General features: G+C 45.1%; 1 protein-coding gene across 4 annotated transcripts in view; it reads right to left on the bottom strand.

Moving 5' to 3' along the window:
• Nucleotides 1–17,244, bottom strand: part of MGA (MAX dimerization protein MGA) — a 782,199-nt gene that overhangs the window by 614,909 nt on the left and 150,046 nt on the right. For all 4 annotated transcript variants that reach the window (XM_069208766.1, XM_069208765.1, XM_069208763.1 and 1 more), the window contains exon 5: nucleotides 2,209–2,304. In XM_069208766.1, coding sequence (XP_069064867.1) covers nucleotides 2,209–2,304 — 96 coding nt within the window. The remainder of the gene's footprint in view (nucleotides 1–2,208; nucleotides 2,305–17,244) is intronic.

The following is a 17,244-nucleotide window of genomic DNA, read 5'->3' as shown; positions in this document are numbered from 1 at the left end:
AGTAATACTTTAACTTGAAACCAAGAACTCTTCTGATGCACAAAGTTGAGCTTATCTAGGAATACACTGAAAGAAAGGGTGTTACACTGAAACCGGTCCCAAGATGCTTGTTTTTGGTTAAGGGAGGACCTGGCCTGGCAGTTCAGGCTGGACTGTTCCCATGGGAAATAGGGGAACAGGGTTAAGAGACTGATTTGCATATGGCTGGGTGCAAACAGGAGTGGCATGGCAAGGAAACCCCCCTTGCAGGCGGCACACAACTATGCTGAGCTCATGTCGACTGCCCGATCCGATATGGCTAACTGGAACGGAGGTGGACTCTCTTGGTTGCTTGGTTGGGCCGATTGGCAGAGCTCAAGATGACACTCCTCCCTACTGTTATACATCATGCAGACACTGCTGCTCCCAACACCCCCTTAGATACTAGTCAAAATGCAGAATCTTACATGGGAGTTCCTTTGGGACAGTAAGAAAGCAAGGATGGTACAGGCTTTTCTGCCTCAGGCGGAGGGATGCCTGGGAGTCCCCCAATTAATGAGTTACTACCATGCAGCACAACTGCGCTACATGGTGGAGAGGTCCCGCACAAGTACTGAAAAACATTGGTGTTTTATTGGCCAAGCAGTGGCTGGTATATACATCTGTAAAGTTCCATGGCTACTGAAAGCACACGGTTTGCCTGGAGTATACAGTTCCCCTATAGTACGCACCACCATGGGGATGTGGGACAAGGTGCAACACAGAAGGGTCTCTCCACTCCTATCTCCCCTCAGATACCAATGCTAAGGAACCCAGAATCACCTTCCCCCCCCCCCCCTCCCCCCCCCCAGTCCCCTTGCTCTGCCTCAGCCTTCTTCCGTACCTGGCAGGGACTAACTGTAAAAGGATAAAAGATCTTTTCAACACTGACGGCCTCATGGAATTCTCCCAGCTTCAGACAGTCTACGGACTCCCCTCAATGGCACATTGGCAATACATAGCTGTCCGACACTGGGTGTCCCGGTCATCGATCCGCCCTCATGCCAGTAGACCCCCCCCCTCACTCGGTTTGAGAAGTGGCTTCTCACCCACGCTTCAAACAAACACATCCTCTCCAACATATACGCTTTACTTGTCACAAAACCACAACTACCTATAACAACTGCACAACATTGATGGGAGGTGAAGTGTGAACGCACTTTCACAGACAGAGTGGCACAATATACTTCATCGTGCTTGGACATCAGCACAAGTACGTCCAATAAAGAAATGCTCCTTAAAATAGCCCATTACGGGTATTACACTACAGGAAGAAAAGCACACTGGAACATGGGTGGAGATGACACATTCTGGCGGCAATGCAGACAGACGGGCACTCTTACTCATATCCTATGGCACCGTCCTAAAATTAGCTCTTCTTGGCAGGAAATATTAGTAGACGAACTATACAACACAGAAATTCCTAGATTCCCCAGTTATGTCCTATCAGGACCTCAAACTCACTAACCTATCCTCTAAAATCTCCCAAAGGCTGTGCTATCCACTGGCATTGGGGGCTGCCAAGCAGCTCCTACTTTCTCAGTGGGGCTCGGAAATGATTTCAACTTTCACAGATTGTCTTCACAACTACTGAACCTACTTAGGACAGAGAAGATGACAGCAGTAGCAATGCATGCCTTGCCATTGTTCAACAAACATGGGGACCCTGCATTCACTATCTCTCGGATGAGTTCCGCGAATTGGCATGTACAGTATATTTGCAAATTCTTCGCTTAACACACCATGACAGGACCCAAGACACACTGCATGAAGGTTGAGTATGTGCAAACTGACCAGGACACTTTGTTTTGTTTATAACTCATATTCCCTTTCTCCCTAGATATAAATCTGATGTCTCAGTAGTAGCACTGGTCGTCATCCCTTTACCCCCAACCCAGACATCTCGCACCCTCACTATCTTCCCAATGGAAATGGCCTGAAAAGCAATCAAAGGGTGGTGCTTCCACAGTATGTAGCATAGGTTTTGTTTCGAGGTCATCATGAATCACTCTGACTACACCCATGTTTTATGTTTTTAATTCTTATAAACAAGACACTATTTCCAGCCAAACCACATATGCAGGATAATTAGTCCAAACAAAATGTTTTATTGATGTACAGCAGCAATAAGTGGCTTCAATGCAATATAAAAAAACAACTGATTATCAGTTAAAACTTATTTTAACTTACCTTCCTGCAGAGCAGGATGGATCACCTGTTTATGTCTTAGGGACTTTAGGTCTTCCAAGAGCTGTTTCTCCAAATGAACGATTTTCCTTCCATCATCTGCTCCAAGAATATTACCAAAAACAGTGAAAAACAAACAAAGCCAGCATTATCCATTACACCAGATTTTGAAATTGTAGACATTTCAGACTGCATAAGTAAGCCTTTGTGGTGAGTCCATGCATGCTCATGTTTCACAGAAAATAGGTCATCACTGAAATATTTCCCAGATAGTACTAACATTAATTAAAAATCATGAAACATAAAAATACATAATCAGCAATAAGTAATGTGGTCAGCTATTGCTATCTCGGCCTAAGGCCTCATGGTTTATGACTTCACTATACCCTTTAAATCGCAATGTAGTACTATATAACAATGTTATCAGTTAGGTATTATATAGTACATGTTTGAGTGATGTTACTGAACAAAATCCAGTGGTATAAAAATCCATATTTCATAGTGACCCATAAAATACAAAAAATATTTAAAGGACACTGCCAAGTATGGGTTTCCTAATAATAATGACAGCTCCAAACCATTCTGCAGAGTTTTGCACTTGCCTCTTGGTTAATTAATTTTCTTCTCATGAATGGTAACCAAAACTTGAATACACTAATTCTAGATACTACACATAGTTAGCCGCATAATGCAGACAACAGCTTAAAAATCACTCCCTTCTACAGACAATACTACTGATATACTGTTTTATAGTGGCAGCCATGTTTTGTAGAGACACAGTGGTGACCATCTGAAAGGATTCAAAATAATGTTCAGAGATGGCCTTCCGGCTACTGGCTTGGCCAATACTTGTGCCACTAATCTACAACCATTGGAAGGGCCAAGGCTAGCAGCAAACATGGCCAAAGCGAGATGGGCTATCTTTGTCAATGAATGTTTAAGATTAGAACATGAAGGGAAGTGCAATAATGTAAAAACTAAAAGCACATCCTCTTAACATAGTCTTTCTTTTTTTTTTTTTTTTTATACATATTGAGACATATGATCAACTAGCCCTCAGCATTTCTTAACTGTCCAAACACATAACCTCATTCAACAAATCACAACCACAAATACTATTTATGAAACAAAGAGCAATCAACCAACAGAATCATAATTAGAATTCTGGAAGAGTGAAATCAAATTCCTGACTTCAAACCCCTTTCTACACATCTTAGTTCTATCAATACAGTACATGAGCACTCAGATGTCTACGATGAATAGAGCCCTTTCTGCAACTGAGTCAGGTTGCAGGAAAAATACTAGTAGTTCAATGGGTTGAGATGAAATTGAGATACTACCTTAGGAAGAAATTTAGGACTGTGACGTAATACTACCCTGTCTTTATGTAGTTAGAAGAATGGTTCTTCTAAGCACCACAAGAAATTATACTTTCCAGCGTAAGAATTGGAGGGGGCAGGAGTGGAGGGGTTCAAATGAAGGGCCCATTAATCTTGTCAATACAATATTAAGATTCCAAGTTTGAGCTGGTGGCACCCTAGGAGGAATGACCCATTTAAGACTTTCTAAAAAGGCTTTAACAACTGGGATCCTAAATAATGATATATATATTGTCTGTCTTCCAGATATGCGGCTACTGCTGTTAGGTATAATCTTATAGGTGTAAAGGCTAGACTGCAGGTGTACAAGTGAAAAAGATAACATAATATCCTGAACATTGGGCTGCGAGGAATCAATTTGCTTGGAATGGCAATAGTGGGCAAATCCACACAAGTGGTTGGCCTGCATGCTTCTTTAACAATGTCCACACAGGGTTGTGGTTTAAATAACCAAACTCTAGGACTTAAGGAGCCAGATTGCTAGCTTGAGGGACTTGGGAGTCCGGATGTCTGATTTCTTAATGGTTCTGCGTGAGAAGGTCCTGCCTGTTCGGAAGTACCTCATAGGGAACTACTGTGAGTTTCATAATTGCGGTGACCCACAGTTTCCTGGCCCATGTGGAAGCCACAAGAATCAGGGTGAGGGATGTCTGCCCAAGATTGCAAACCACAAACAGAAGTAGTGGGAGAGGTGGAAAAGCTGAAGTGAATAGGACCTTGCCAACTCATCCATAGTGTGTTGCCCATGGACTGTGAGCGTGGGAACCTAGAGGCAAATTTTGGTATTTTGCATTTTCTGCTGGGGCAAAGAGGTCTATTTGTGATTGACCATAGTGCTGGAAGTATGGGAGGAGGACCTGAGGGTGGAGATCCAACTTGTGGACAGGGTTGACTGCTCCTGCTGAGCAGATCTGCAAAGTTGTTGTCCACTCCAGGAAGGTGCTCAGCTAACACACGAATATTGTCGGAGATAGCCCTCCTATAGATATTCTGGGTTAGATGGGATAGCTGAGGGGATCTGCTGCGCCCATGGTTTTGGAGATAAGACATTGCAGTCATGTTGTCTGTCTTTATGAGGACTACCTTGCCAATCAGGTGAGGAAAGGAGGCTTTGAGCGCTAGATTAACACCTAGAAACGTCTGGTGATGGATATGAAGATGTCTCTGATCAGGAGTCCAAAGACCTTGGACTGTGAGATCCAGTGAGAGCACTCCCTAACCATTGGGACAAGTTACTTACCTTTGGTAACAATTTATCTGGTAGAGACAATATCTAGTTGCATAATACTTACCTTGGAATTTCCCCCAAGTGTCAGTTTGGATCTGGAGATTTTTCTTAAACCAGTACCCCTGTGTGCCGTTAGGTGACATCAATCGGCTCTGCATCCGCTGCTGGCATCATCCGCACCGGATATGACATTGTGGGTCCTTTAGAAGCCCCACCCCAGCGTGCTGATGTCAGTTTCTTTTCGTGACTTTCCATGCCAAAAGCGCAGAGCCATGAAGACCACTGACCGTTGATGCGTCAAAATGTGGGCACTGAAAGGGAGTCCCTGTCCATAGAAATCACTTCGCAGAATGGAAAGGATAGGTGGGCCGGTGTAGGGACCTGCATCCTGGTTGCAGTACCCCCACCACTTTTTGCCTCGTTTTTAGATGCAAGTTTGACTCAAATGCACTGGGGTCCTCCTAACCAGGTCCCCAATGCCAGTGTTCCTTCCCTAAAACAACACACCTGGTCACTTGATCCTCAGCTTCCCCCTTATGTCCCTAGTAATGGTACCTCTGGTACCTAGGGCATGGGTACTGAAGAGGGCCCCTCAGAGCTGTAGCACAACTTGTGCTACTCAGAGACCCAGCACCAACTTTATGCAGACTGCCATTGCAGGCTGCATGACAAGGTACTCCCAAAATTGAAAAAACGACATGGCACACACCCATAAAACACTGCGTATTATATCTGTAAGTCACCCCTACAGTAGGCTATCAGCCCTAAGGCAGGATGCATTATATTACAAGTGAGGGCATATATACATGAGCAAATATGACCCTAGTATTTCGATTTCGATTCTTAGACATAGTAAGTGTACAGGGATGCCATTTTAAATACATGTGCTGGACACGGCTCCTACAAGTTACCCAGCTACACGATGGCTTCTCTGAACCTAGGTATGTTTGGTATCAAACATCTCGTAATAATTAACCCTCAATGATTACAGTGATGGATCTATTAATACATGCACCTATAGGGCACTTTAGGGGCGCCCTGAAAAACCTACCAACTGCTAGCAAGCTCACTGACCAGTTCTGGCCAGCCTTCCACCAACAGACAAGAATCTGACCTCCCAGAGGGACAGCCTCTGCTCTGGAGAGGTCAGAAACAAAAGCCTGTCCGGGCTGGGGTGTTACCCACCCATCCCCACAGGATGACCTGCATTCCAAGGCAGGTGCTTCAAAGAAGCCCACGCCATTGATACACAGAACTGCCCTTACTTAGAGGAAGATGCCAACCCCCCTGCCTCAGGGCCCATCTGGCTTCTGGAAAGGTGGAAAAGTTAGCTATGTAGGAGGCGTGTCACACTTCCGGACTGGAACGTCCTTGGGGTGGCCAGATTCAAGTGGACACAACTGTCATTAAAAATGAAGCACGTATGCGGTCCCGTTTTGGGTAACCACCTTACTTCTTCGGAGGAGTAGGGAGCATGCCCCTGTAGTCAAACATTCGTCAAGGGGACTGCGCTGCGGCTAATACCTACAATTCCTCACTTCAGGCTCCTGACGAAATTTTGCGCAAATGGCGGCGGGAGCCTGGAGTGAGAGGAATTGTGGGTCGAGAAGTAATATGGTTATCCAAAACGAGCTTCATTTTTAATGGCAGGTGAGGTAAGGTAACTTACCTTGCATGCAATATCACAGAATATTGTTTATGATGTTTGTTTGACTACCATTCGGGGGGGACAGCATTACATTTCAGTTCTAAAGAAAGCCCGGGACCTCTTAGGCCGTTGCAGGGGTGGCTCAAACATGTCAACACATGCGTAATACATCTATTTAGATTAGGATTATAGGACCATAACGTACCTAAAGATCCCCCTGGTTTTTTATTTTAACCGTACCTACTGGCACTGCGAATAAAAGGATACCTTAGTGACCAGTAAGGTTACCTTTATACCCCTGTAGGATCTTCATTAAATGCTCTTGCAAGTCGGTCGAGCCCACCTTGGCTTGCTGGTGCCAAAGTGGACCCGATGATGAAGCATGACACTATTAAGAGTGGGTGAGGGTCAGTAAAAAAAATAAAAAATAAAAAAAACTTATGATAAGGGAATAAGAATTATTAAACGGTCAATATTGTGACCAGCTGGCAGGTGTAGGAATACTTTTCTGTTGTAGTACGTCATAAGAGTCTTACGGGTCGTTCTGAGGTGGGTTTGAGTACAGGACTGCATCCCCCACCATCCCATGTAGGAATGTAGAGAACCTTCAGGTGACTCAGTAATATGACTATGTAAGAGTTGTGATGATGGGGTGTGCACAGCAGGCTCTGATGGTGGTGAACAGGTGTGCCAGTGGGCTAGTTGCCTTATCCTCCTTTTTCATCTTTATTGGTGGGGGCAGATCCTCCTCAGAAGACAGCTGTTTTTTTTGCAGGATGTGCTCCTAAATGAGAGGGCATGGTGATGATACATCTGTTTATCTGGATGAATCATTAGATGATTTTTCCTCCTCCTGGTGAAGTTTCTCAAGCACCACTGCACTGTTTACACCGAGTGTTTAGCATCAGGCAGAGATTTCAGCTCCAACGCAGGTTTGGTCAACAGTATGTTGCAAAGCTGATTTTTTTTCAGCGCCAGGATGGAATTTCGTTTCGGCTCCGAATCGGCACTGAAGGTCGGCATGCAGCTGAAGTGCCACGCTTGGGGTAGACAATGTGCTGGTTTTTTGGTGCTGAGGCTGGGTATGTCCAAATCAGCCAGTCGGCAGTGACCATGGCTCGAAGGCAGAGGTGGCCCAACAACAGTCTGTACTTTTTGGTGTGAGGGTAGTAGAGTTTGTCAACGTTTGCTGTGGTTGGGGTGGATGTGGAGGTGGTACAGTACTCACATTAGTGAGTACTCAGTGATGTCATGCATTTCCATATGGAACCCGAGCACTCATCAGGTGAAAGGTTGCCTTCATCAGCGGGCGGTGGTTGGTCTCCAACTTCGGGTTCTGGGTCTTCCGAAATGAAGAGGTCCGGAGTGTCTTCAGAACTGCGTCGAGAAATTTAGAGTCTTATGGCTCTTCTATCTCAGAGTGACTTTTTCAATCAAAAAGGCTTACATGCCTCCCAGGTTGTCTCCTTGTGTTTGGAGGCCAAGCACAAGTCGGCATGGGTGGGAACTTGGCGTGGCAAGACGGGCAAAAACGAAAAGACATCCAGTCCATCACCAAGTGGACATCTCTTGGAGTGAACGTCGATGAGAAATTGTACCTTGAAGGCCAGAGAGGGCAGCGGCCAAATGTGAATCCCCTGATGAATTTGAGGTTGATGTTATAACTGGGAGATAGGGATTAAGCCACGATCGAGAAGGAAATCAGTTACTTACCTGTAACTATAGTTCTTCAGTATTGGAATCTTTCATAGATTCAAATGCTTAAATCATTCCCCGTTGTCGAGATGGGCATCCCCGGTACCGTAGAAAAGACAATGTCCCCAAAGACATAACAGCAATAACTTACAGCCCTACTTTTAGTAATCTATCCAAGTCCTTATGTAAAGAAGGACCAAACTGCAGCATTAACCAATCAGATATCCCCACTCTCCAGAACCCTCCTGAGAGAAGCTCCAGTACCTCAGATTTTCTAAGCACTAGTGCGTATTGTAAAAGTTGGTCGAGAAAGTAATAAGGTGAGCTTCCCCTGGAAGGTGAGTGGGTCGCATGTGAATCTATGAAAGATTCCAATACTGGAGAACTATAGTTAAAGGTAAGTAACTTATTTTCTTACTCCAGTATTGGAACTTTCATAGATTCACATGCTTGAATCAAACTATAAAGCAGTATTTGCAGCACACTTCACTGATAATAAATTGTTGGAATTGTTAACAGATAGCTGCTTTAACCGAAAAGGAATAATTTAGTATTCTAACCTGTAAAGATGCAGTTACTTATGAACAGAAACATTCATGTACTTAAACAACTAAGTCCACATACAAGGCACAACAATTTTAATATGCAATGTGCGTACAAGAAAAGAGGGATGGAGGGAGGAAAAGTTAGCTTACCGTTACTGGAACAGATGTCGCAGGACCGCTTGCCCTACCGCTACATCTCCTTGAGGTATGGCATCCAGACAGTAGTGCCTTGTAAACGTGTGGGCACTTCTCCAGGCCGCTCTGCAAATGTGTTTTAGGGGCACACCTGTGAACATTGCCATCTATGCTGAGACAAATCTTGTGGAATGTGCCCTTACTGAGGAATGTAAAGGCTTACCAGCTGCTTGGTGACAAAACTTTATAGCAGCTACTATCCACCATGCTATACTCTGTTTCGAAAGGGCTTGGCCCCTTCGCAGGGCACTATAAGCGAGAAATAACTGTGTAGTCTTGCGAAAATGCTCGGTCCTCTCCAAATAAAATTTTATATTCCTTTGAATGTCCAACAAACAAAGAGCCCTTTCTGCTGGAGATGACGGATTTGGAAAAAAAGACTTAAAGATCAAAGATTCGTTAATATGAAAGTCTGATGGAACTTTTGGAACAAATTTTGGGTTTGTACGAAGTATCACTCTATCATGCCTAAAGTGAAGGAAAAGCTTGTGCAGGGTTAGAGCCTGGATTTCGCTGATGCGTCTAGTGGAAGTAAGGACCACCAGAAGAGCTACTTTCCACGATAAGTACTTCAATTCCGCTTTGTGAATGGGTTCAAATGGATGCCTCATAAGGTGCGATAGAACCGTGTTGAGCTGCCAGGAGGGTGGAGGAGGTCTTACTGGTGGAAAAACTCAAGAGTCCTTTTAGGAACTGTTTTACCAACCTAGAGGACCATAAAGATGGCAATGTCGGCGAACTTCTGAAACGAGATATAGCTGCTAAATGCACTCTGATGGATGCATGAGCCAACCCGATTGACGCCAGATGGAGGAGATAGGGCAATATCTGCTCTGGCGGCGACAAGAATGGATCAATCTGTTCTTTCTGACGCCATAAACAAAACCTTTTCCATTTCAGAGAGTATGATTTGTTTGTGCTATCCGCTCTGGCCTTTGCAAGTATTTTCCTACATACGGGGTGAATGTTTAAATGGGCAAACTCATTGTGTTCAGGAACCAAGCTGATAACTTTAGTGATTTGGGGTCCCGATGCAAAACTTGACCCTTGTTCCTTGTCAGGAGCTGCGGTGAGACTGTCAGGGGAATGCGGTCTGTCTCTGAGAACAGGAGCAGCTCTGAAGACCAATGCTGGCGAGGCCAATACAGAGCTATCAGGATCAGTCTGCAATGTTCTCTTGATTTTTGGGAGCACTCTTGAAATCAGGGGAATGGGCGGAAAAGCGTAGGCAAATATTCCATACCATGCTATTGAAAAGGCATTCCCCCACAAGCCCGGATGGTGAACCCAACTTGCATAAAAACAGCATTTGGTGTTCTGCGGAGTTGCGACGAGATCCAGGTTGGGCTTTCCCCACCTCTTGAAAACTTGGTTGAGAATTTCTGGCTTCGGCTCCCATTCGTGACCGGAGGATGTTAGTCTGCTGAGGGTCTCTGCTGTCTCGATCTGCCTTCCTCGCAGGTGGTCTGCTCGTAAACTGATCCCGTTTCGAATAGTCCAATTCCAAATATTTTGAGATTCTCGAGATAGAAGAGACTTCGTTCCTACCTACTTGTTCAAGTAATGCATCGTTGTCATATTGTCTATTCTTACGAGAACCGCAGAGTGTTTTATTCTGGGGAGGAAAGCTTGCGGTCGGAACTGCTGAGTCGCATAGGAGGGATAGTGAAAGTTTTGAAAACTCCCTCTATATGATGGGACTCCTCGACCGCTGGAGACTCGAAAAGGCAATTTTTTGAATTGTAGGATCCCCAATGATCTGGTGGTGTCTGTATCAGTTTTTATCGCTTGCAAGGCTTCATCCACGTGTTTGCTGAAAAGAGCCTCCCCATCAAACAGGAGGTCTTATATTTTATTTTGTTTTTCCAGTCTAAAGGAAGTTGCCTTAAGCCATCCTTGCCGTCGGAGCACCTCCCCACCTGCTAACTGTCGAAAAGCAATGGTAGCAATATCCATTGCACAATTGATAACCTCAGCCGAGGTGCGCTCCCCCTCCGACAGGAGTTTCTTCACTTCCGCCTTAGAATCTTCTGTAAGGTGGTCCAGATATGGAGCAATATCAGACCATAGTTGCCAGTCGTATCTGCCCAAAATAGCCAACGAGGTCGCTGCTCTCACTATAAGCCCGTACATAGAGGAAAAACGCTTCCCAATGTTGTCAAGTCTTCTACCTTCCTTGGCTGGGGGTGCTGAAATTGAACGCCTCTGCGCTGCCTGGGTAATGACCGAGTCTGGCTTCGGGTGACCAATAAGACAAGTTGGAGTGTCTTCTGGAGCCTTATACTTTTTGTCTAACCTTTGTAAGACCCCGGTCACAGTAGCTGGGTTTTTCATTACCTTTAGGCCTTCCTCCCAGATGTAACCTACTATGGGTATGGGGCGTATACTCTTTTGAAAGGGCTCCTTGAAATTGTATAGAAAGCAGTCCAACTGCTTAGATGGCATGGCCAGCGCAAATCTTTTTGCTGCTCTTTCAAGCAGATTATGGAATGTCTGCTGGGGGTTAGTCCACCGGAGTATGCAATGGAGATGAAGGGGTTGGCAATATATAGTAGTCCAAATCAGAATGCGTGTCCTGAAGCTCCCCTTCTTCCCTCTCCTCATCCGAGGAGTCAGTAACCTGCATGAAGGTTCTCTGCAGAGTACAACTCGCTGATCTAGGCAACAACATAGGCTTTGGTACTGGGGTGTTTGTGACTGTGGTGTCGACGGAAACCTTTTCTTGTAGTCTGACAACGTAAGCTGCAGATCAGAGATAAGGGAACTTGGCATACAGACCATATCCTCTGGCCAACCTGGTTGGTCTCCTTGAGGAGAATAATACTGCTGGTAATATTACTCTTCAGCTTCCTGACACTTAACGAGGAGCTGGGAAGGACTACAGGCTGTGCCAAATGGCCCATCAGAATCCTCCTCCAGTAGATGGGCCGGAAGTCAAGGTGTGACCTTACGTGGGGATGTGGCATGCGGAGTTATATCCCCTTTTCCAGTCAAGGCCTGAATTTTTCTCCTCGTCGACGGTGTTGAAGACAGTGCCGTCGACGAAGTCGTATCTATCTGCGAGGTCCCGCCTATGGTCGACGTTGACGGGGTTGCCAACGATGCCATCGTCATTGGAATCCTGGTCGTCGACGGTATGGACAATAGTGTCGTCGGTGTCGGAATCAGACGACGTCAATGACATCTTTATCTTCAACGCCGACGGTCTGGGTTTAGTTACCGTCGACGTAGACGTCGTCGATGAGCAGGAAGCAACAGTCAAGAGGCTGGTAACCGTCGCCGTTGTCATCGTTGATGCAGCCGCCGTATATGTTCTCGTCGACGACGATGACTTCGTCGACGGTAGAGTAGTCATTGACAGTCTGTCATCCGGGGCAGAAGAAGGCTTTCTGAAAGTAGTAACAACTTTCGGTGGAGGTTTGAAAGGCTCTGAAGAAGGTTTAGACACCTCCTTTGAAGCTGAAGGCCGATGTTTAGACTTTGAGGAAGATTTCCGTGCATGAGGTGATGTTGATAGACTGCGGCCTTCACCAGACCCCTGTGAGGTCTTTTAAAAAAGTTTTTGAGGGTTGTCCTGAACCCTTTTCAGAGTGAGGTGATCTTTGTCTCTTGCGGGATTTCTTAGAAGACCAGGAAGATTCTTCGCTGTCAGAATCTGAGACAGGGTTCTTCCTTGTTTTAAGCTTTTGGAGCCATGTAAGCAGTTTTCCCTCTCTCCTTTAAAGTTTTTGAGGAAAAGGTATGACATACCTTGCATTCAGCAGCAGAATGTTCAGGATAGAGGCAATATATATAGTCTCTATGTGGATCCTCAGACTGGAGCCTTTTCTTTCCACAGGTATTGCAGGCTCTGAAGAGACCTTTCCTCTCTCTGTCAGACATTATGCTGGTAACGTCAGGCTCCAGAAATTTTAAGTGTGAATGAGAAACACTCAATAATAAAGAAAAAAAACAGATGTAGTAGCAAATCTACTTCAAAAGGAACAAAATGAGCAGAGCTCAGAGGAGACTCCCTAGCATAACGTGCAGCAGAAAATCTGAGGTACTGAAGCTTCTCTCAGGAGGGTTCTAGAGGGTGGGGTTATCTGATTGGTTAATGCTGCATTTTGGTCCTTTTTTACATAAGGACTTGGATAGATTACTAAAAGTAGAGCTGTAAGTTATTGCTGTTATGTCTGTGGGGATATTGTCTTTTCTAAGGTACCGGGGACTCCCATCTCGATGACGGGGAATGATTCAAGCTTGTGAATCTATGAAAGCTCCAATACTGAAGTAACAATACCGACTGTATCAAAGGAAAACCAACAATGAAACTGAGCAGGAGGAGCACACGTCCAAAACCTACATGGAAGAAAACAATCTAAACCCTACGTGGAAGAAACCAATCTAACAATGGAGTCGATGATCATGCGCATTGCTAGCAAGAGGAGGACTCACTATGCCCCGTGACTCTAAAGAATTTATTTGAAAAAAGACAACTTGCACACATTTGAACTCATCACTACATGGTGGGATTATACTAAGTATGAGTGTCTGCAGCCACACACGCCTAGAACTTAGGGGTTCAAATGGAGGCCATAATAATCTTGTTAGGACAATGTTGAGGTTCCATTAAGGAATAGGTGGCACCCTAGAGGGAATTATTTTTTTAGCTCTTCCACAAATACCATACTGACATATCTTAAAAACAGACGAGAACTAGCTGTTTGAGGCAAGCAGCAACTGCAGCCAAATGTAGGCTAATGGAAATGTAGGCAAGACCAGACATTTGGAAGTGCAATGACTTTGGCTCGGAAGGGCTGGTTGTTCATACCAGAACATAAATTATTTTCAGGCTGGTTTTAGCATTTGTATGCACTGCTCTGGAAGCTGTAAAGATTTAAAGTATAAGAATTAAGGTGCCAAATTACTAGATTCTGTGAATTTGTGGATGGAGCAAATGACCTTAGAGTAACCAGCATTGGGGGGTGATTAATATGTGTATCATAGGTACATGCTCCATTTTCTGATCAAATAAGGGATCAGTGCTAGCAGGAGAAAACATATGCAAATATTCCTGATCAGCTCATCAATAGGGCACTGCCTATGGACTGTGGTTGAAAGTAACTGGACGCGCAGCTTTGCCATTTTGCAATATTGTATGTGAAGGGTCAACAGATGGTGTGTCCCAATGGCAGAAGTAGTGTTGTGGCACCTGTGTGCATGTCTCTCATTCATGTGTTTGCTGAGGACTTCTGTTGAGGAGTTCTGCAAAGTTGGTGTCTCTACCCATGAGAGACATTGCCCCAGTAGATAAGACTTGACAAATGTATAAGCCCAATGCTATATCAGTAGTGCAACCTGTGAAAAGTGCATCAATTGCATCCCCCCCCCCCTTGCCCATTTGGGTTTATAATTTACTGGCATCATGTTGTCTGTGTTAATTAGCAGTACTTTGTGACAAATCTGCGATAAGTAATCCTGGGAGCTAACTGCATATCTAGAAGCTGCAGGATAAGGACGTGGAGGAGACCTTGTTGCCTAGACCAACAACCTTGGGCTCTAGGGTGTGACATGGGAGCATCTCAATCCTTCAGGGAGGCATTAATACTGATGCATACTTCAGGCCGAGATTCAAGAAACGATTTTCCCAGTAACAGGTTCTTTGTATACCACCATTTCAGGATGTGCTGAACACTGAACTCCACCAATTCTAGAGCTCTCAAACTTTGAGTTACTTGTGACCACTGTCTGCAAAAGACACTGTTGAAGAAGGCACTTTTGCAGCCTGCTATACGGCAAAGAAGTCATGCAAGGAGCCATAATTCCTAGGAAATTCACCCTCATTGTCACAGGTTGCAAAGTCTGAGCAAGTAGCCTGTGGAAGGCCTTGGTGTTCACCAGATCGGAACAGGGTTTGCTATGACTTCACTAAGTGCTCTTCCTGGAAACGTTCACATAGCCTGAGGTTTGATTTTTCACATTTACGATCAGACCTAGCTGATGAAGGATTACAAGCGTCTACTGAGTGTAAGCAAGGACTGAAGCCTGCCTTTCTCCTTCATCAGTTGATTATCTCGAAATTGGAGAACTTTCATGGCACTATACCTTACACGTGCCGCAACGACCAGCAGACACTGGAAAAGACCTTTGTAACAGGTGTGATGCCGAATATGCTGACAGTGAGCAGGATAGATAAGGATGTGGAAATTTGCGTCATTGATGTTGAGGGTTGCCATGTAATACCTTTGCTGGAGAAGGGGGAGCACATCCTGGAGTTTTATCATTTTCAAATGAGAAGATGTACCCAATTCGATGCTCTGATGTAGAGAATTGGAAAAATTCTATTTTGTAATGGAATAGGAAAGTGCAGCAAGTTTACTCCTTTGACTGTCCGATTGTCCTACAGCATTCCAATGGGTCCTTTTTCAAACACTTAGACTTTGTCTAACAGAAGGATGTGATAGTCTGGAGTCATTCTGTATGAGTGCAGGTCTATATCTGGCGGTGTTGTGTGGAATTTGATGCAGTATCATTGAGTGATGATAGAAAGCATCTCCTGAGCAGAGGGTAAGATTTGTCACTGCAGCTGTGTTTGTGTACTTCTTTAATTTTTTCTAGTATTTCATCAACCTAAACGCACATATGTTCTCAATCTCAGGACAAACCAATAGGCTTAAGCAGGCGTCTCATCTGAGAAAGATACGGTGTTAGTTTGCCATAAGGCAATATCCACTCCATGTAAAGCATATTGACTATTTGTATTAGAAACGCTTTTCCCTTCTCCACAATGTCGCTATGTCTTTTGTAGGTGTCAAGGAGGGTTCCACGATTTCACTCCACTGCAGCCTGTTGCATCTGGCGGAGAGGGCCTCAGAGTTAGCTATACACTATTGTGTGGGGCCTTCTAATGTAACTTATTACATGCAGCATCAATTTTCTTGCTTTCCTTGCCTAAAGGAGATGTACCTCCAGTGCCATGCATAAGTGCTCAATTACATGCACTACAAGAGTCTGGCTGCACATGTCCCATAATAAAAAAAACAATTTCTACAGGACAGCTCAATATTTTTTTGAACCCTGGGGGTGAGCACCCTAGATTTAAAAGGGTCCTTAAAAGTTGGCTTTAGAGCATGGCCACTTTATAAGGTGATGTTGCTATGGCAATGATGTAGTGATAGCCCAAGGTGTCATATTACAGTGAGGCATTTAGAGGATATAGCTCTACGCACTGTCAACATTAGGATCTACCCTATAATTTTATCATATGTAAAACTGGTAATCTGGGTTGTCTATATCCTGATTTTCTGGTCATTTGTGTGGGTCTTGGTCTCCCCCTGAAACTGCATGAATGTGTGCTGACAAACATGGAGGAGGGGTGTGCAACACAGTGCTGGGTTTGTTCTTCTCTGGAATGAGCTACGCCCATAATTCCTCTGAAACTTACTCCTCAGATGTTAGCTTCTTTTTTCCTTGGTGCATCTTCAGTAGAGGAAGGAGGGTTGTGCTAGTATGTGCCCAGTTTAGAGCCCTAATGTACACTGTGCATCGTTTAGTATCAGGCTGTTCACAATCTTCTGAAGGAGGTGCTAGTGTAATGGGAATTAAAGGGAGCCGAGCTTTAATCTTGTTTCGTTTAGGAGTTTTAGAGTACCCTTATAACATGGAGGTCAGGGCTGACAGATCAGAGGTGCTTCCGGCACCAAAGACACTTTACGGTGTCAATTGGACTTGACCCCCCACCCCTCTTACCTTGCCTGACCCCCCCACCCCTGCCCCTAAAACTAAAACCCCAACCCCCCGCCCCTAAAATTAAAAATACCCGACCTCCCACCCCCGCCCCTCTTACCTGACCCAACCCACAACCCCCGCCCCTAAAACGAAAAATACCCCGCCCCTAAAACTAAAACCCCAACACCCGCACCCCAACCCCCTGCCCCTAAAACAAAAAATACCCGACCCACCACCCCGCCCGTAAAACTGAAACCCAAACCCCCCCACCCCGCCCCTAAAACGAAAGATACCCCACCCCTAAAACCCCAACCCCCCACCCCGCCCCTAAAGCAAAAAATACCCGACACCCCACCCCGCCCCTAAAACCCCGACTCCCCACCCCTAAAACGAAAAATACCCCAACCCCCCACCCCCCCCCTAAAACTCCCCCCCTTACCTGACTCATTGCATCGTCGTCCTCAGCCGACTCCCTTGTTTGTGCCTTAACCACGCATGTGCGTTGTTCAGCACATGTGTGGTTAAGGCACAAAACAACGAAGTCGTGGTTAAGGAAAGCGTAGTTCCGCTTTCGTTGCCCACGACTTCGTTGTTCCGGAGTCGGCCTTCAGGGCGTTTCCCTTTTGACTGCAATAGCTG

Source organism: Pleurodeles waltl, chromosome 9, assembly GCF_031143425.1.
Source record: "Pleurodeles waltl isolate 20211129_DDA chromosome 9, aPleWal1.hap1.20221129, whole genome shotgun sequence".
NCBI classification, from domain to species: Eukaryota; Metazoa; Chordata; class Amphibia; order Caudata; family Salamandridae; genus Pleurodeles; species Pleurodeles waltl.
This window is presented reverse-complemented; position numbering and strand designations above follow the sequence as displayed.